We start from the raw sequence: 21,061 nt of genomic DNA, 5'->3' as shown, positions 1-21,061 counted from the left end.
CTATGGGGGAAATCAATTAGTCACTGAAAGCCAAGCCCACAAGTGGTACAGGCAGGCCTTGACTGACAACGGTTGTTGAGCCAAAGGAAAAGAAGAAGAAGTTACAAATATTCACACACTAGTGACAATGTGGGAATTAATAGAGCTGAGCTCCTGATTTGGATGATCTCCTGTTACTGTTATCTGTTATCTCCTGTCGAATTTTGGTCCACGCTAATGGCGTTTCGAATGGTAGCAGCATCCCTCAAAGGTAGCGGTAGGAGTGAGAGAACGGATACACACTCCGCTCGTCATCTTTACATGAGGTAAAGACATATGCTTCTGATGATGGTGATGCAAAAACATTGCAAACGGTACTGAGCATCCGATCATCAGAACCAATTTTTGTGTCACGTAATTGATGGATGACGCCTAATGTAATGAATATTTAAAGGGTCCGCACGATCGGGATCGAGGATGATCATATGGAGCAAGGATTTAACGTACAATTCAAAACGTAGAGTTTAACGCCTCCTTCGATCTATCTCGCAAGCACTTTCAAAATGTGGTAATTCCCTTTTCTCTCTATCTCTATTGAAAATGCGAGATTTCCTAAATTTTCTAACTAAATTTTCCACTATTTTCGTGTAAAAAAAAAGCAATAATTGTACAACAATTTTCCGTTCATCTCGTTTCAACTTACCGGGTAGGCAAATGCAACATCTAACCAAAACTCCTGTCCTGTCCCCGCTCTTTCACCCCCTCTAAAAAAATGGCCCACTTCATGCACCATTAGAAGAAAAACACCTTCCCATTTTAGCATTCTCCTAATTTTCCACCACCACACTTTTGCCGGCATGCCCTTGAAAGAGGGCCCTTAGAACTGGCAAAAATGCACATGCACACACCCCTATCCCTTTTTCTGCACCGCAACAACCAACCAAAGCAAGCGGGGCAACACAAGCCTCTGTATTCACCGCTTGCTAGAAGTATTTCTTCTGTTGTGCCTTGTTCAGTTAATATGTTTACATTTCAAGCGGCGTGGTGGTGGTGGTGGTGGTGGTGAGCACACGTAAATTAATTGTTACAGTTTTATTAGTTTTCCGGGTTGGTACCGTTGGTTTTTTGTTCGGTGCGGTGACTAGGAAGGGGGAAAGATGGATGGATTATTTTGCTCGTCGGACTCCCCCTTCCGGCCGGGACCCTTGTTTTTTGTTCGCCCAATCCGTTGTTTTTTCGTGCTTGCCTTTGCTAAGAGAGGCGAACCCTCTTTTTCCCAACGGGATTTTCGTTGTTGTTTTTTGCTTGCTTGCTTGCTTTACTAATGTCGGATGGCGAGTGAGGGCATTATAATGTCGAAAGGGCAGCAAAACAACCGGTTAGCGGTCGCGCGCTACGTTTTCGCGTACCGTACCACCACCGAGGCCACTTGAGAAGGACGTAGAAGGGTTGATTTTGGGACGCACTGTAGGGCTCGCGGGCACCTGAGGTTTTGGTCTGGAGCGGGCGGGAGATTGGTCGAATAAATTATTCATCACGCAGTGCAAATAAAGCCTCAAAGTATCTATTTCCTAGTAAGTAATGCAAACAATAATTACTCCTGCTACTATTATTAAGCACACTTTTGCAAGTAAGCTTTACACTACGCAAACTAGCATTTGTGTAACTTTTTCAATCGGTATGTGGATGCATCAAATTTTAAATCTTTACTCAACGTTTCAACTCCATTTCCTGCGCTACCACACATCCATATCATACGCACCCATTCGATCACCCTACGAAATGAACCCCCTTTTCGAGAGCGCTTTGACCAATTGCTGTGCTCGCCGTTCGTTCCTTGTCCAACAGGCAATAAATAAACGGCGAAATTAGCAGGGTCCGATTAGCACCCGGCATGGTGAGGGGTTAATCGTTGTGGGGGACATACACACCAAGCGAGCATATTGGGTGGTGTAATTGGGCGCGTAGGAGTAAATCGTTTGTCACCCCGGCATTTATCGCAAAATGAGCTTGTTGGTGTGTGAAAATTATGATCCTGACGATGATGATGACAAATTCTCGCATGTCAGGGAACGGACGAGTAGTTAGCTTCGCATAGGGAGGGTTGGCAAATTTTGGCAGATTTTCCTCGATACTCACTCTCTCTCTCTCTGATTGACGTTCCCGAATCGAAATTGCTATTGGTAATAAGAAATATGGATAATTATTATAATTAGAAATGGAGAATTATAATGACCGATAAGTGGAGAGAGCTTAATGCCAAATGAATTTTAGTAGAGAGAGAGATGAGTAAATAAGAGGGAAGGGCAACAATCTTCATTATAAATTAGTTACCAGAATAATATCCAATATGCTCTCATGCTTCCTCTTCCTGTTTGATATCCTTTTTCATTTATTGATATTTTTCCTTTCTTTCAATTCGATATAAATCAATCATTATTTTCTCTTTAAAATGTTGAATTGAAGTAAATTAATTTAAAATATCTTTCTCTATCATACAAATATGATCCCTTGTGGATTCAAAAAGGACATCTTTGTCGATTGACTGATTTTATAATAATAGTAAAAAACACCCCCATTGCAGATTAATAATCAAATTCATCCTAATCCTTATTAATTACATTGCATTTCAGCAAGTATCATGCAAATACTCTTACTCTAATACTGTCATCCCTCACTCGCTCTCTAGTGCCCTTTACCAGCTGTTACGGTACGTCACCGGTAGACTCTCGGTGACAGTGGATTAATACAATCCATTCCGAGACCCCGGTTAAAAAAAACCTACCAGCAGTTTGATCCGTTCATCATCGCTCAAAAAGTACATCAAACAATGCTTGACGTGTGTGTGTCACATTAACAATTACCAAACTGGCACGACATCCGGTGCCGGTGTTTCCAGGACTATCGCTCACTTTCGCTCTCTTTCGTAGCTGTAAAATGAAACAGAACGCTGTAGGGACACGCGAATGACACGATACACTGTGGTTCAGGTTTAAATCAAACACATGTATGTTGTTCTGTTTTTTTGCTTTGATTTGAAAATTGATTTCCTCCCCCCATTGCCTCTTCCCATCAAGCACAGGAAGGTGGTGATGGTGGTGTATGTCGTGTGTGCTCGTTCACCAAAAGCCCGGGCTGTGGTGTTCACTTGCTGAAAATTCCACGAACAACGAACGTGTGTGCCTTTTTGACCGGATCGACCCAGGGTTCCGTTTTTCTGAATGTCTTTTTTTCTGCCCAACGAGTAGGGAGGTCCTGAAGAGAGGGATTGTTAGCCAGCTGAATGGTAGAAACACCGGCCACCGAAACTTGATGGTGATGGACACCTCCTCGGTTGCTCGGGTCAGTTCCATGCCGAGGACAACAGCCATCCCGCCGGCCACTGCTCTGTCTGGTCCATGCATTTCAAATGCTGGCATACAATTTTAATGCGAACTGGGCTCTTGGCCTCTGTGTGTGTGTGTGTGTGAGGGAGAGAGAGAGAGAGTGAAAGATTCTATTGAGAGTGCCCGGATGAAGAGCACACATACACGTTTACTTTCGGACCTTCGGACCGGTTGGCCACTTTGACCAACGCGTACCCGTGCTACGACCTGGCGGGAGACTGGGGCCAGCGCGGATAGAGAGGTTTACTTTGCACACCACTTTTAACAAGAGCGGCTTCCAGATGACCATCAGATCGTGTGGGTGGAGTTCTTCATTCTCCGATGAACCTCGGACACCCGACGGCCATTTCCATTTTCACTTCAGTTTTCCGTTTTTTCCATATGGCATCTTATCAACTAGCTTCAATCGAGCTTGCCTCGTTTGCTTTTGCTGTCCTTTCCTATTTTTTCTTCTTCTTCTGCAAAGCAAATCAATTGCACTAGTTCAAACAACACCCCACAAAAAGGGAGTAAGGTCCTTCGGTTAGCCGCTGCTCTGTCCCTCACACACGTTTGCACACAGTCTACTGGTTCGATTACTAGAGTTAGTTTAGTTTCCAAAGCGAACTCTCGTTCCGCTTTTTGTGGTAGCCATTTCACCACGTGTGTGTGTCCCCCGTCCCTGTGTCCATCGCCACGATGCCACTACGGACACTCGAACAACTGTTGTGTCAACTGTGTTGGCTGGCACTTCATCCCTCACAAATCTCGGGCTTGCCGGTGTCGTTTTCGACACTATTTCAATTAACGAAATTAAACAAACCCAGAAAATCCGGCCTGTGTGCACTGCAGCACAGATGGATCGATAGCTACGGCCTGCGGCTGTACAGCTTTCATCCCCGCGCCATTACACACTCGGACAGTGCAAATAAGTGTGTGCTTTCCATCCACCCCGCAGCAGCCTTTTGTGTGTAACGCAACCCCGCTACACGTGCTTTGATGTTGCGCAGAGCGTGGCCGATGAAGAAGCATCGCTCGCGGGATGGAAATGGAATCGATTTACATTCGTCTATGTTTGCACTTTCCAATTTTCGGGCTGCAAATACACGCACACACACACACACTATGTCCGTTTGTGCGAAAGGACATCTCTACCTCCCTGCTGCTGATGTGTATCACGATGGCGAAGAACGCAACGCCGTTTTGTTGCGTTATCTTACGCTTTTCATCGTGGCGTCACCGTTTGTACCACCATTGAGCGTCGTTCGGGTGTCGCACCTTGGAGGGTGCGCTGGTTCGAGCGACGGGTGGGTTAATTTGGACGAAAGAAACATGTGATGGTGCACCGGTTGCTGATAAAAGGGTGTTGAAGTGGTTTGCAGCAATCTGGGTAATGGCATCTTACTGTTTTGTGTTACGTTTTCTGTGGTGCTAATGTTTGATAAATGATGATGACCACTAGCTCCCGATTTTACCCGATTGGGTAGAATTTGCACTCACTTCCCTAGGTTTGCCTTGGTGTGGTTGGATACTGTGTGTTGGTTTTAGCTAAAATGATAAAAAAGGTTTCACAGTGAGTGGTCCTCGATGGAGATATTTTACAGTTTTAACAGTTTTAGTTTACAGTTCGTATACTTACAATCACTAAAGGAAATTGACTTCGTAGAGATTTATCATTCAAAGCTTATGAAGAATTTTCAGAATTTTTCAGAATTATGAGAATTTTCGAACATTATTCACTAGTCGATTCTTTCTCTTCTAATAATGATTTCACACTCATTTCACGGTATGCACAGGGTGTCCATTGACTCCATTGAATTTTATTTGCCTTGCTGGTTGGATGAAGAGCTCGATCAAGTAATAAAATGGTAAATTACTGCTTTAAACAATACTCCAAAAATTATACACTTATTTACACTGTGGTTGTGCTTAACGACTACCGGTAACACGAATTGGACGAGAGAGTGTGTGTATGTGTGTGTTCGAGTGTAGGCACAGAAAGAACGTTTAAAGCACGGATGATTGGTTAATAGTTTTGGTAGAAAAAGCTTTCCCATTAATTTATGTTAAAATTGTTAAAACCTTCCCTCAAACCTACCTGTTTTCAGCTTCTTTCCACAGCTTTCCATCCAGACCGAAAGGGACCAAAATTCCTTGCCATTGCAAACGCAAGCAACCCGTCCTTTGGGGGGGATCTTTTCTTCCACATACCGTGCTGCTGGATATCTCACCCGGCATGCCGCCCATCCGTGGCTCGTTTGGACGTTCGATCGATCGCGTAACACCGAACGCAAAGAACACAACGCGATGGGCCGCTGAAGATGTTAGTAGAAGCAGCAAAGCTATTAGCTTTCACAAAGCAGGATGAGAGAACGTCGTTTCACCAGCATTAAGCCCTCTCTATACTCGATGCTTTCTTTCGTAATCGTTCATATACCAAAAAGCGTCCTGTGATTATGAGCGCAAGCGCGCGATAAGCGTTTCAGTTTGGATTTTAAATTGTCTTGGGTTTTTAAATATATTTCCATTTCCGTTTTCTCACATATACGATCGTACTGCTTGCTGTTTGTGTCACTTCTTCCCTTTTACGATCCGTGTATTCCTTCGCTGCCCTAACGCGGTCACGGCGCGTGTTACCATTAGTTTGGCGGTTGTTTTTAGTATGCTACACTGTCTCCCTCCATGTATGTTGGCTGTGGATCAATATGTTAAATTAGTGTTCACCTTCGAGTTCGAGTGTGTTAAACATGGGGGTTTTGTTTTATACAAGCTACCACGGCCACCAAGCTTCCTGTTCGCTCTGTTCGCTCGCCTTTAATTCCTGCCAGTGGGCATAATTCCTTGCACAAGGTGTTTTGTCTCCTTGTTTTCACTATTCTCTTTGCTTTTCTTGCACAAATCCTTACTTCTGTTCAGTTCTTGTATGTGCTTCCCGATACGATATATCCTGTCGTCCTGGGACCTCTCCCCCAGTGTTGATAAATGTGTTGTGTAAGTTTTGTGAGTGTATTATTAACAGCACTCAATGTGTGCCTGCCTGTAGGTAAGGGCGTACACACCCCCGTGGTTTGTGAGTGAAGTAGTAATAACGACGGTATTAGCGAAAGAAGATAATTATAATTATTAATATATACTTATACTTGATGTAGTGTTGTAGCAAATAGCGATAGATCTTAATAATGGGGGCGGGCGGGTAGAGTTTTCGTTTTTGCTTCCGTAAGAAATGTACAACGGACTAATTCATACCGCCGTCGAAAACACTCCTAACTGCTCGGGAGATGAACTGTTTAAGCGCCTTTCGGGGGCTTAAACAGTTCACGTTTACACTGCTACAGGTTTGGCATGAAAACTGACAACATCCAGCGGTTGCACGGTGTTGGAAGAAACGTTCTTTTAATTACTTTTAAGTGTGTGTGTGTGTTGGACATTATTTTGGTAAGATTGAAATACCTGACCAAAATGACAATGACAGTGACTAAGTCGTTTAAACGTTAATAAGAGAGAAAGTTTGATAAAGTTATTTTTTTGACGAACAGTTTTGCCTCCACCTCGTCTAAGGTGTGGTGGTGTGTTTTGCCTCACAAATTGTATTTTGTGTAGTGAGTCTCGAGAGTGCTTCTCTTTCTTCGTAATGTCACCTATCCACAAAGAGCATTATAGACAGATAGCACAGTTTTGTAGTAAGATTTGCATCCTATTATTGCAAAACAAACGTGAACTGCACCCCATGGGGAAGTAGTACAAGTGTGGTTGAAATCGTTCATTTGTAAATATTTCCTTACACGCACTATCTACTTGCTCGTTCCCGGGTGAATTGCTGGATGCTTTCTGCTTTGCTTTATAGTTGCTACTTTTGTTTTTTTTTGTGTTACGGTGTGTATTTAAGGTACCTCGTCGTTCGAATGTTCTCATCATGTACGCTACCACACACACACATTGCTACTATGCGTTTATCTTGAGGTTTGAGGTTTCACTTCATATTTATTTTCTGGAAAGACAATGTTTTAGGTTTGCTTCGCGTGAGTTAGTTAACTTTTCATCGAAAACCGGCTAAAATAAGTACTTCTCGTGTTACTTCTACAGCTTCCCGTTAAATAGCGTACACTTTCGATTACTTCATGTATGTGTGTGTGTGTGCTAAACCTGGTAGTGTGTAGCGAATTCAACACACTTTCCAACGGGAGAGAACCGATGGCCCGATGGGAATACAAAATACCAAACTTCTTTAAAGCGTCAATTATGTACAGCGTTAATGCGTGGTTTTCACCGAAATGTGTGTTTTTATGTTTTCTACATCTCACACACACACATACTTTGCCATCGCTTCTTCCTTCCTACCTGACCACCTTCCGGCTTCACGTTTAGAATAGTCACATCATCCACAGCACATTGATTAAACGTTAAATTCCTTGCTAAATTCCTTACTCGTTTACACCCACTCTTACTCGTCCGCCCATTCCACCCTCCGCCATAGTATTGTAGGTTAATTATGATTTAGTGTTTTTTTTTGTTTGTTTGTTTGTTTCGTTAATGAGGGAAGGAAAAGGTAAATCAATATGATTTAATAGTTTTTGTTGTTGTTGTTTAATGTTGTCTGTGTGTGTTTGTGTTTTGTGTTTAGCATGGTATCGCGGTTAGGCTTAGTTTATTAGTACTGACTGAAACGGTTCTGCGGCCGTGGCTTAGTAATAAGAGGCGTTTTCTTTTTTCTCCCCACCCCATCCTCTTTTGGTTTGCATATGTATGTATATATATACGTTAAACCCCAATCACATACACATATGAACACTTTCGTCCTTTCTTCATGCCGTCTAAGCACTATCGATTAATAAGAGTATAAATTGCGAAGAAGAAGAGGACGCTCACGCGGGAATACCGACGATATAGTTCGATGTACCCGATTTTTTGTTTAAAATGCGTCCGTTTCAACGTGTGTATGTGTGTTCGTGGCATGTGTTTGTAAGAGGGTGGGGGAAAGAAAAACGGACAATAATCTAGCATTTAATTTTACTACCAAAAAACAAACCACCTAAACGTAACGTGCACAATGCTATTGAACAGATTGGGAGATTAACGATCTACGGTACACGTGCAGAATGTTCGAGTTCCCTTGAAGCTCTCTCTCTCTTTCTCTCTCTCTCTCTCTCTCTATGAACGAAACTACAAAAACATGCTTTTCCCCTAACGACCACGAGTGAAGCTCGTGGTCAAAGCAAACAAACTAACTAACAATTTTCGACTAAACAAAAAGCTCATTTGGACGGCGTAGATAGATGGATATTTCTCTGTTTGCTCCTTGCTACTCCTCACAATGCAATGCAAATGCTCAAAACTCAACAGACCTGCCATAAACAAGGTTTCGCTAACAGAACAAAAACTATCGCTTATCCTTAACGTTAATTTTATGTGTTTGCGCGAGCAACGCAAAACAGAACAGAACATAACTCGCTGCGGCAACAAAGCTCTGTTTGCGCGGACGATCATATTCCAAACACACGTTATTGAATTGCGCTAGCGACTAAACTTAAGCAACTGTTTCTTATGGGTGCATTAATAGATTAATAGGTAAATGTGTTTTGTTTACGGATAGAAGATGTCTTACTTACAGCATAAAATCTTGTTTTTTCTTCACATATGTCTTTAAGGGGTTTACGCAGGGTTTCTCCTTCGGTTCGTATCTTAATGTTTAACTCAATTCTAGATATGGCGCTGATATATCTTCATCGACTAATGAATTTCATCGTTTCGCTTACGTACACAAACATACACACAACATCTCGGACGTAAAAAATGTAGTCCAATTTCGTATTTTCGTGTTTCGTTCCATACAAGCTTTACGATGGAAAAGGAAAACAGAGACAGAAAAAACAGCTGAAAACACACACTACACAGAATAATCAATCCATTCAAGTAAAACATAAAACTCTCTATAATTTCGTCGTTCGGCTTGAAAATTGACGGCATTATCCTGGGGAATGTTTCCGTTTTTTGTTTTTGTTTTTGCATACCCTTTCCCGCTTGTGTGTGTGTGTGTGTGCGAGCAGGATATGAACACAGGTATATGTTGTTGTTGTTGTTTTATACTGTTATCGATCACCGTTCCCCGCACACATCCGCACGGGCACTGGCGAGGCACGACGCAGCATCCTAACCGTTATTGTTCACGTGCTTCTGCACCTGGTTGAGCATGTCGACACACTTTTCGTACATGATTTGATTGTTGGTGTTGTTGCTCATACTGTTATTGTTGATACCGTCGTTGTGATTGCTGCAAAATGGGCACAGAGAGAGACACAATTCATTTTTAGCAAAGCTGATTTTCGTAACAAATGGCATTGGACCTACCGGTTGGTGACTTTGGTGAGCATGTTTTGCGTCATGATGACGGCATTTTCGAGCTCTTTCAGCATGAGCGAATTGTTGCGCCCATTGATGCTTGCCTCGTCGCTCGATTTGAGCCGCTGGTGCAGCTGAATCACGGTCGAGGTGGTTTGCACGAGCTGGTTGATAATGTTCGTACAGAGCTGGTTGGTAACTGGAAAGGAGTGAAACGAAATTCGAAATTAAATTAGTGACTTTTTCCACAATCGATCCATGTTCACGGTTAAAAAGCTCAAACACGTACGGTCAGCATTGTCCAGATCGGCATCCTTTACGGGCAGCATGGCACCATTATTGCTGCTGCCATTGTTGTTGCTGCCACCGTTGGTGGTGGCATCGGCCGGTATGGTTGTCGTACCGCCGACGGTCACCGTTTTCTTCACGTTTAACTGACTAGCGTTGGCTATCCGCTTGTGCTCGAAGGCGATGCTACGCGGCCGGGGCGGTACGGCCGGTTTCGCTGGCACGGTGCAGACCGTGCTGGTGGGCGACTCTTCCGAGCTGGATTCATCCTGACCGGCGGTAGAGATATTTACTAAAAAAAAAGAGGTAATAATTAGTAAACGCCGGGAAGGGAAAGGAGCGTTTTTCTCACACTTACCACTACTGTACGCATTTTGCAGGCCCTTGCGTCGGTTAATAATACCAGCGGCGCTGCGGGGATTGATGTATTTGCCACCGCTACCCGGCCCGGTACCGTTGCCCGTGCCGTTGATTTTGTTCTGGGAAGAAATCGTAGGCTTCAGCAGACCGCCTCGTGTGCCTGCTGGTTCCGCCTCGGAGTCACTCTGTGGAAATTAAGCGAGAAATCGTTTAAAAATTAGTTTCAATACTAAAAAATACATTGCGAAACTGCAACACTTACCGCTTGGTTAAGCATTCCAACCGAAATACTACGCACGCCCATGCCCGTGGACAGCGAGGCACCGCCCTTGCCGACCGACGACGTGCTCCGTTTCGGTGTGTTTCGTGTCGGTGTGCTGGTGTTTCGGTTGCTTACCGATGGTTTGTACTGTCCGCTGCCAGCCGTCGATTGATTGGGCGATTTGTAGCCTACACATTAGTACGTTCATTTCATTTCAGTTGAAGGAAAGAAAACCGCACATTGAGGATGGAAAATCATGCCATTCAGAGATGGGAAAGAAAATTACAAAAAAAAAACAAATAGAAGAAAAATGTATTATTTTCAAAATATTCTAGTTTTTGAAAACGATTTGAGAAAAAGATATTTAGAATATTAAAGAGAAAATTGATAGCTTTTCGACATTGACAAAACGATTCATAATTGACATTGATAATTTAAAATTTTAGAAAACGAATCAAATTGAACTTAAAGAGACATTTAAGAGTTGAAATCATATATTGTTTTTTTAATAATTAACAGAAACATCATGCAAAATGAAGTGATCATCAAACAAAAACAAGTGTGAAATGAAACTAAACAACATCACACAGAACTAGTAGTGTGGAAGTAAAAATGTGAAGTATAAGATGAAAATTAAATCGAGAAAAAAACAACGTAATAAAGTGCAATAAAAGTAAAAAAAAAAAATGTTGAAAATAAAGTCGAAAAACTCAAACAAACAAACAAACAGGAGTGTAAAAGAGAGCAAGAGAGAAGTATAATGTTTTCGGAGAAGTAAAATAAAAACAATAAAAACGATGCTTTACCTTTTCCCATACTCAAATCACTAAGCGAACAAGCACGTCTAATCGAAGATTCACTATCTTGCGCAGAGATTAAGCTTCGGGGATTACCGCCTACAGAACAGTTTTTTTTTATAATTTTTGGGGAGTATTTTGTTTGATTGGGGAGTACATTGTGTGTTTGAGGCACGTTTTTTCGTGTATCATTTCCAGTACAAGGGAGATTTTGTGGTTTGTGTTTCATACACAAGTACGGGGAGAAGTAAATCAGGAAAATGTTCGTTTTTTTTGGATTTTGGATTTTTCACAGCCGTACACACCAAACACGTACAGGAGAGAGAAAGAGAGAAAAAGAAAAAAGAAAAGAAAAACAAATTCATTTAACATTAACCTTCGCGGAAGGGGGCATTTCTTCCCTGCTGCGTAATGGCACGCAGGAAATTCGCTCTAAAATAATCATTTAGTTACTTTCAACAGCTATGGGGTGCAACGAAAAAACAAAAAAAATATCTACAACGCTTACGGTTAGGATACGAAACAGAAACTATTTGCTATCGAAAATGATAATTACATGAGAAAGGCTACCAGGAATGTGAAGAACCTGTTTACAATAGGATCAGTGGGCGAAATTAGGTGTTTATGATGTTGCATTATTATTGTAGTCGCGAATAAATGCATTCAAATTGAGATTTCGAATTGAAATTTTATTTTAAAATAAAATTTTAAATGAGGGGTTTGTATCCCCCGAAAAAGATTAAAAGACGCGATGAGCTTTAACCGTCCTACACCTTTTAAGATAGTGATGGAGTTATGGAATATCTCATCGCTAGTATGACGTCGTTACATGACGGAGCAAAAAAAATATATGGTGCAAGGCAGGACATAAGTGGAGTCACTAGTAGCGTGGCATAATTAAAGCAAAGCGTGACAATACTGTTTGATAATATATTAAAAAAAAAACACCAAAACACCTTAAAAGCAGTAAAAACAATTGCGTAACAAGAACCCATCACCGAAAAAACAAACCAAAAGGAATAGGATAAAGAGTCAACAACTACATAGAAAAAGCTTGAAATCATTCTGAACATGGAAAAACTTTTGACACATTAGACGTATTGAACAAAAATGAAAGAATTGAAGAAAAGATAGAAGAATTTGTATTTTTAATGTATCATGCGTAACATTCTTCTCTGGACGAAATAGAAAAGAAAATGAAACAAAAAATACTCAAAATCTCGTGCACAATGGTAAACGAAAGGAGAAACGTTATACAAACAAAGAAACGAGAATCGCTATCAACTTGAAACAGTAAAACCAAAGAGCCAACATATTGAAACAACAACATCTTTGGCTGCAACTGGAGCGAGCTGGAAAAGACAATCAATAAACACCTTCATCACTGTGCGACATGCCGATGGCAGCGACGGCTGCTGCCACGGCCGCCACCGCCGCCGCCATCGAGTTTTCGTCCTTCTCCGACAGCTCCTCCTCGTCTTTCTGCTTGTACGCATTGCACCCGTCCCCGCAGCACACACACTCATCGGCCTCATCGTCATCATCGCCGTCGCCGCGCCGCTCGCAGCACTTCCCAGCATGCCGGCAGCAACAGTCCGCACCAAAGTCCAGCACATCGGGGAGGCTAAAGTTGCGCTTCATGCGAGCCTTCGCCAGATGCCAACTCTTCTCATTTTCCAGCTCCTCCTGGGCGTCCTTCGCCAGCCGGTCAAAGTTCTCCGTCAAACTCTTCACGTACCCTTTCTGGCGGGGATCACAGTTGAAGGGGCGCATGCGATGCTCCTTGGCCGTCCGTTCCTGCTCCAGCTTGCGCTCCTCCAGCTCCACCAGCTTGTTAACGATGTCGATCTTCTTCTCAATGTCCAGGAAGCGGTTGTACTCGCCGCTCGTTAGCAGACCACGATCGATCAGCTTTTCCAGCTCGCTCGTTGCCCCTTGGGTGAGACTTTTTCTCGGAAGTTCTAGCGCTTCTTCCGCAGCGAGTGCATCGACAGCGGCATTCACGTCCTCATCTTCGGGCGCCGCATCTATGCCTTCTTCCAGCGCTTCCACACCGATCTCCGTCACTCCCTCAACCGCCCCAGGGGCGTCGAGCGAATCGGTGGAGTTTTCTTTCCGCACGCAAGCCGCACTTTTCGCCTTCGAAAGCAGCTCCAAACTGTCCATATTGTCGTCCTCGCTGACGCCCTTCTCTGCGACGTACACCTCGAAAGACTTTTCCTCCCCAATGTCACAGCGGCGCGGTGCCCCACCGACGGACACGGACATCACCTCAGAAGACGGCGGTTTGTTTGGCATCACAAAGTCCCGATTGACAAAGTCGCGCAACTTACCGCCGATCATTGCAGGTTCGTCGCACTGCCCAGGAGAGTTGCTCATCTGACCGATGATGGTGTTAAATTTTTCCTTGGACCGTACCCGTCCCCGGCCCTTCATGCTGGCGGAACGACGATGCGCTACCGGTGGCTTGTGCGGCACGTAATCCATCTCCAACGTGCCGCCAAACTGTTGATGAAGGAAGCGTTCGTTCGATTGTTTGCGCTCCTGCTCGAAGCGTTGCAGGTTTTGTTCGAATTTTTTCGAGTTCCGCGCTATGCGACGACCGCCCATTTCGATCTCAAAACTGCACGACTTCTTCATCACGTACACGGACGATTCGGTGCCGAAGATGTCGGATCGGGTGATTTGGTGCTGGTTTGTCGCGTTAACCGTTTTTCGAATGAAGAGATCTCCATTTCCTGCCCCAGCAGCAGCAGCAGCAGCAACACCACTTCCATCGTTGCAGTTGTAGAGTGGATTGGAGTTCATCTGCTTCCGCTGGTTGGCAAAGTCCTTGCTGAGACTCTTCACCGTAGCACCGCCATATTGAGCCGCCTTGGACGTTAGGGACGGGATGAAATCTTCTCCCTCCTCGAACGTTTCGTTGAAAAGTAGTTCCTCCCGCCCGGAGGACAGTGGAGCGGCGGCCGAACCCGCCAGACTGGGCAGAAACCGTGGATAGCTCATGGACGTTGGCATACCGGGTGCACCTTGCCGGACGCGTCGCTCATGTCCCCCGTACTCCAGGCTATCCTGTACCATCCCAAAGTAGCTACTGTCAGTTGCGGTCGTCGCATGGAAATAGTTGCCCTGCATGTAGTAATCAAACCCGCAGCCTGCGTTCGGGCTGGAACCGTACGATTTGGACGTAGCACAGCCGAGTCCTTCCAGCTTGTACTCGAAATTGCCGGACGCATTACGCCCGGCGCCATGCCCATGTCCCCCCTGGCCGTGATGATCGCGGCGGATGCGCCCGAACAGCACCTCCAGCGGGGCACTCTTGCACTCCGAATCGTCCGACAGGATGCTTTCCATGCTGTTGCAAAAGCTAACACCTCCACTTCCGTACTCGTCCGAGAGGATGCTTTCCTGGCTTTTCCGCGTGGGGTACTGCTGACCGAGGAAGAAGCTAGCGCTCGAGTGTCGCTGCGTTTCGAGGAATCGATTCTCCGCCTGCCGGATCGCTTCCTCGTCATCCAGGATGTCCGAGAGCGATACGTTGCGGTAGGGGATTTCGCTCGGCCCTTGCGGTGCTTGATCGTAGATAAAGTAATCGGAAACGGATCGTTTTGGCAGTGTGAGTGGCGTTCGCTTCGCCGGGTGATGTTTGGCACAGGTTTGCTTCTTTCTCGCTGGCACCGGCAGACCTTGCCGCTCGAGGTCGAGATCGAGACTGCAATCTTCCAGCGAGTCGGAGCTAAAGTTAGGTTCGTCTTCTGATAGGAATCCATGTTCCTGGTGTTCGCGAGCGGTGGAAGCTTTGGTATCGGGTAGTTTAGAGCCCGCTTTGGCCACTGTCGACGGTGGTGGTGGCGGCACTGTTTTTTCTCCTTCCTCTTTTACCTTTCCCGTCGGTTGTATATCGTCCAGATCGCCGTACTTGCTCGTGATTTCTCGTATCATCTTTTCCGTATCGGAGTGTATCATGCTCAGTATCGTTTTGGCATCTTCGTAGTACATCGAGTGGCGCATCTGCCGCCCAGTACGGTCGAGCGTTTTCTGCTGGTTGTGCGATGATTCGTCGTGATTGGAGGGGCTCGACCATTCCTGCTCTTCGTGCACCGGCGACACGGGACAGGATTTGTAGTTCTTCAGAATGCCGGGATGCTTTCGGAGCTTGTCGGCTGGCACCGGGGGTAGCTCCACCAGGTCTAGCTTGTCCGGTCTTTGGGCAGGCCCTGGCTCGTAGATGCCAACGTCCCGTGGATACGGTGGAAGCTCTTGCTGTATCTGATTCATAAGCATACAATTCTGGGCCAGCTTCGAGCGTGGAGCGGCACTGTGAAGGAAATTGGATGAGTTCGGATGCATGCCGGGCGCTCCTCCGTAAGGACCCGCTGCACCAGCACCGGGGTGATACACTCTTGGACCTAGATTACTATCTACTTCTATAGAGAAAAGGATGGCACAGATATTCGGCACGAAACAAATAACCGCACCACAAAACAACCATTTACCATTTATTACCGTATCGCAAACAACCCGGTTGCAACGAGCGAAGAAGAATATGAGCGGCATGGAAAGTATAGGGAAGAGAAAATACGATTTGCGAGATGAAAAATACATTCCCGACGTCGACGGGCTTGCCGGTTACACGTTGGACGGATTAAAAACAAAGAATAGCGAAAAGAACAAAAGATCGAATCGAACAAAATGATATCATAATTTGGACAATATTTCAGAATGGTTTCAGGAAACTGCGGCAGCAATAGCGCGGTGATTGTATTAATTACTTTTTTTTGCTATCTTTACTTGCTTCCTACAATCAACAGATTTCTACCACTCTCTCCCAGTGCAGTTAGCTTTCTGGTTCAAGCGAACAAACCAATTCATTTTCCTGCCAACCAGGAAAATGTGTTAAAAGAAATCAATATAATGTGAATAAAACAAATGTGAACCCGAAACACACGCAGAGCAAGCCCGTGATGATTGTGGCCACACGCGCACACACACAAATAAACAAATCACTACTTTGAGTTAGCTTTTGGTCTCGTGATGTGGAATGTTAGTACATAAAAAAGAAACACATAAAACAGAACACCAACGAAATGGGGAAAAATGAATGAAGGAGATGTGTGACAGTGTGTTGGTGTGATACGAAAAGGGAAGCGAAAACTCTTACCTATCCGTTGCGTGCGGTTGGGACTCGCTCCCGACATGTTCATCGAGTGACTCAAGTCGGATATGCTATGACTAGCGCGTAGACCGGACCGGTAGCCGACCTGGAAGCATTTGTGGAATAGTAAAGTTGATTAGTTTACTCATACAACGATGCTGAAGCGTATTTAGTGGAAAGATGTTAAGGAATCCAGTGGACAGTTGCATTAGTGTAGGATTACAGCGGAGGAAATGGCTGTTTTAAGAAGAATGGTCAATCTGGATCAATTTTTGTTAAGGTAATTGTTAAACTACGCGATTGTAGCTTAAAGTTTGAAGAAAATATTGATTAGCCAAAGCCAAAAGTAGTTTGTTCTTACGAAATGGTTGTTGTTATTGCACCAAATTCAAATCTCCATCGGCAATGGCAAGGAGACATAAGTTATATCTGTTTCCATTTATTTGCACACCCGTCCAAAACAACACAATTTATGACGCTCTTACTCTTAGTCCCATTGCATACAAAACAAATTCAAAACAGCAAGAATCACAATGACTCTACATGCGAACGAAAAAGCTCCTACAAAACACAACAGCCCACCCCTTCCACCGAGCAAACGAGAAACACACCGTGCCGACTTTGCATCGTAAATCATTCGATCGGTGTTATTCTACTGTGGCCAGTCAGTAGTGTTTAGCGCTCTCCCCCATCGGGTGCATATTGTTCATATGCAACACTGTGAAATAATACACAGCACGGAAGAAAAAAGCAAAACCCCAGCCGGATTTAACCGAGCATGGCGATGTGTAGGTGGAAATCGGTTGCAAACTGCAACTGGAATGGATTAATTACCGATCGAAATTGGCACTGCTACAGAGGAGAGCAACAAAGAAAAAGGTAGGAGGAGGTGGTCGGACGGTTGATTTGATTGATGACATTTTGATAGCTTTTCTGGGTCGACAGCATTATGCCACCAGGAGCTTGTGGATTTAAAACGAGCGTGTCGCATTATCATTAGCTTTGGTAGGTCTTTTTATGAAGTAGGTTTATGAAATGGTCACTCTTTTGTTATTAAAAGCAGAAATGGATCATTAAAGCGTTATTTCTATCATTAGAAAGAGATGTCACGCACTTAAGAGGAATGAAGATATTAAACTGAAAGTGAGATTATTAAAATTTGCAATGCATTTCAACAATGAACAAGCACAATCACTGTGTGTTACCGACACAAAGTGGGTTAAAACATCACCTTCTTCTACAAGCATATTGTGTGGCTGTGTGCAAGTGAGTAGCAGTAGAATGCTTCAACAGTAGTAGTACGGACCAAAAAAAAAAAAACATGGAAACACACGGATTCTCACCTTGAATTGAGCATAATTTAATGGAGGTTTAATCTCACGCATATTATGAAACATTATCCCCTAGAAAATACATAGTTTCAACCAAAAAGGAGTTATTTATGAATGCAGGAAAGGATGGTTTCATATCAGCAGCGGGGAGAAACACACAACAACACGCATGAACGATAATTAAAAATAAATGAAAATCAGCGTAACACATAAACAAACAGACAAAGGCGAAAAAACACACACAATCCCAACAAAAGAGGAAGGCCATTAATTTTTAACACATGTCTACGTAGTCGATTGGATGAAATGAGGGAAATTGGAAAATAGGACACGGAATGCTAAAACATTTAAAGTACACTTTTCGAAACGGGATTGGTTGGGTTCGGGATTCGATTCCGGGAGGGGAGTTTCAGTGGCCAGACACACACACACCACTCCAATACTCACATTCTCCAGCTTTGCCTTTGCCTCGTTGATCACCTTCATCAGCTCTTCCTTTTTGTTGTTGGCAAACGATTTCGATATGCTGGTGGTAATCTTCGCATCGTTGTTGTGCTTCGCGCTCATGCTTTTGCGCGCTTGGGCTGCAGAGATAAAAGAGGAAAACAAGCTTTAAATACGTTTCCCTCGGTTGACTATCGCAGCCACAGACTTACAGCGCTCCCGGTCCGATAAACTGCCCGGCCCATCGAGGACGGCCTGCAGAAAGGTGGACGAAGTCTGTTGCGGAATGCTTTCCGAGCTACCACCGAGGGTGGAGGCAAGCGATCGATCCGCATTATCGCCACTGGGCGTCGAGCCTTCGTCCTCGTCGTCGGACGTGCCGGTACCGGTGCCGGAGGCGGCACTCTGAAACTGAGCCGCCAGACTAAGGCCTTGCTTTTCCAGCTTCTGGCGCCGGATCGACTTGCGCAGCTCGTTCGTGTCGATTTCGTTGATTTTGAAATCCCTGTAAAACGATGAATGAAGCTTTCGTTAAAAACACATTCAAATGTGACAACTGAAAAGGGGGTGCCACGTACGTCGGTGTGGATGGCGCCGCCGATGGGTAGTACACCATGCCGTGGTCCGAGCTCGTTCGCTCACCGTCCGAAATGTCCTCCACGTCCCCGTCGTGCTCGGTGTTCGATTCCGAGTTCAGGCTGTTCAACGCCTTCGTTTCGGTGATCTTCTTGTGCAGGAACGAGCTCAGATCGGGCCGCCGGTTCTCGCGCCCACTGTCGATGGAGCTGTCCTCGCTGAGGTAGGCGTTGCTGTACACATCCTTCGAGCCGCTGCTATTGTACCCGGACGTCGGTGTGTTGGTGGCCGGTGGATGTATTGGCTGTCCGGGCGCTGCGGTGGCGCTGGGCTGTGGCGTTGTCGGTTGCTGCCGCGAGTCACCACCCACGAACGTGGTGCCAAGCGGGCTGCTCTCCACGATGTTTCGCAAATCGAACGGATCCTCCAGCTGGCCACCGACACCCTTCTGGCCCCAGCGACCGCGCGGCTTCGGCGCTAGTCCACCGAAGTTCGCCCCCGTCTGGCTCGGGCTGCTACCGAGTACGGGCGAGCTGGATTGCAAATCTTCCGAAGGCTTCCGCTTGGCCCACTGGGGCAGTTGGCCGACGTCGGAAAACCGGTACCCGGGCGTACCCGGCGCATCGTCCACCAGGAATGCGCTGTTCGGCGGAGAGCCAAACTCGGACACGCTGCTCGGTGCCGGTGGCGTTGGCTGCGGGTGGTTGAGAATGGCATCCGTGAACGGGTTGGTGGGCTGGAGGGTACGCGGGATCGGCTGCAAGCCCGACCGCAGTGCCTGCTGCGACAGGCGGGCCTGCATCGTCACGATCATGTCGTGCGGCACCTGCCAGATGAACACGCACCCGTCGCCACTGGCCGATATGAGATACTTGCAGTCGTTGGTGAACTTTAGCCCCGTCACCAGCTCGCTGTGGCCGTACATGCGCGCCATACACTCGTTCGAGTAGTAGTCGTACACGCTGAGCGTTTTGTCCGTGCAGGACGTCGCAATGTAGATCCCGCTCAGATCGAGGCTCACCTTTATCAGGCTGCCCTCGTCCGAGTGTGAACCCTTGAACGTTTTCGTGTGCTTCGCGTTCTGCGTGCTGTACACGCGGATGTTCCTGTCCTGGCACGCGGTCAGTATGTGCTTGCTGTTACTGTCCACCTCCATGTCGTACAGCGTGTTCTTTCCCGAGCAATTGTTCCCGCGCAGAAACACGTTGTTCTGGAAGTGCCGGAAGATGATGGATTTGTCCGCACCGCACGACACCATCTGGAACTGCTTGCCCGCCCCGATGAACCGCACCGACGTGATGCTGCTCGAATGGTCGTCCAGCGTCTGCAGGATGCGATAGTTGGCCTCGCAGTCGAAGATGTGTATTAGCCGGTCCCGGCTAGCGCTGGCCAGCAGCCGTCGCTCGATCTTCTCGTTCGTGTACTCCAGGCACAGCACCTCCGAGTCGTGCGCCTCGATCGTTGTGATCAGCTTAAGGTTACTGAGATTGTAGATTCGAATGTTGCCGCTCCGGTCGCCCGTCGCCAGCTGCCGGCTGTCTGGGCTGATCTTGATGCAGCGCACTCCGTTCCGCCCGTCGTAGCTGGAGTTTTTCTCCGTGCTGTGGATCGGATTGTCCGTGTCCTTGATGAAGTTCAGCTCGTCGTCGATGTACAGCACCTTCAGCAGCTCCTTGCTGTAGATGTTCTTCCGGTACACCTCGTTCGTCTCGCAGCTGTCCACGTCCCACACGCGGATCGTGTCGTCGGACGAGCAGGTCATGAAGCAGTCGGACGGCAGCGTGTCGCCGGCCCCGTTCGCCGCCCCGCCGTTGTGCTGCCGGAGCTGCTGCTGGTAGCTGAATGGCACTGTTTCGACGCCCCAGATGCAGGCGGAGTGGTACAGGAAGGATTGGCTCTTGCCCACCCGCCGAATGTCCCGCAGGTCCCAGATGTACAGGCTGTGGTCGTTGTACACGCACGTCACCTTCGACCGGGCCTCGTCGTACACGATCGCGATCGTGTCCGGGTACTTGGCGTTCTGCGGCACCGCCATCATGTGGTTGATGTGGACGCCCTGCGCCACATCCACGCCGAGAAAGTGGGTCCGGGGCAGGGTGGTAATGTATTCTAGCGTTTCGGCATTAAATACCCTAAAAAGAGAATTAGAGAGTAAAGCGTTAAAGAGC

At 46.0% G+C, this 21,061-nt stretch overlaps 1 protein-coding gene across 1 annotated transcript in view; it reads right to left on the bottom strand.

Moving 5' to 3' along the window:
• Nucleotides 1–7,200: 7,200 nt before the first annotated feature.
• The window catches only part of LOC120904711, a 108,695-nt gene continuing 94,834 nt past the window's right edge, over nt 7,201–21,061 (bottom strand). The window contains exons 5-16 of the mRNA XM_040314944.1: nt 18,896–21,025; nt 18,530–18,822; nt 18,321–18,457; nt 17,886–17,945; nt 16,525–16,648; nt 12,764–15,745; nt 11,397–11,486; nt 10,591–10,778; nt 10,327–10,513; nt 9,970–10,260; nt 9,690–9,879; nt 7,201–9,612 (exon numbers count right to left, since the gene is read on the bottom strand). Coding sequence (XP_040170878.1) covers nt 9,492–9,612; nt 9,690–9,879; nt 9,970–10,260; nt 10,327–10,513; nt 10,591–10,778; nt 11,397–11,486; nt 12,764–15,745; nt 16,525–16,648; nt 17,886–17,945; nt 18,321–18,457; nt 18,530–18,822; nt 18,896–21,025 — 6,793 coding nt within the window. The 3' untranslated portion in view covers nt 7,201–9,491. The remainder of the gene's footprint in view (nt 9,613–9,689; nt 9,880–9,969; nt 10,261–10,326; nt 10,514–10,590; nt 10,779–11,396; nt 11,487–12,763; nt 15,746–16,524; nt 16,649–17,885; nt 17,946–18,320; nt 18,458–18,529; nt 18,823–18,895; nt 21,026–21,061) is intronic.

This window comes from Anopheles arabiensis, chromosome 3, assembly GCF_016920715.1.
Source record: "Anopheles arabiensis isolate DONGOLA chromosome 3, AaraD3, whole genome shotgun sequence".
NCBI lineage: Eukaryota > Metazoa > Arthropoda > Insecta > Diptera > Culicidae > Anopheles > Anopheles arabiensis.
This window is presented reverse-complemented; position numbering and strand designations above follow the sequence as displayed.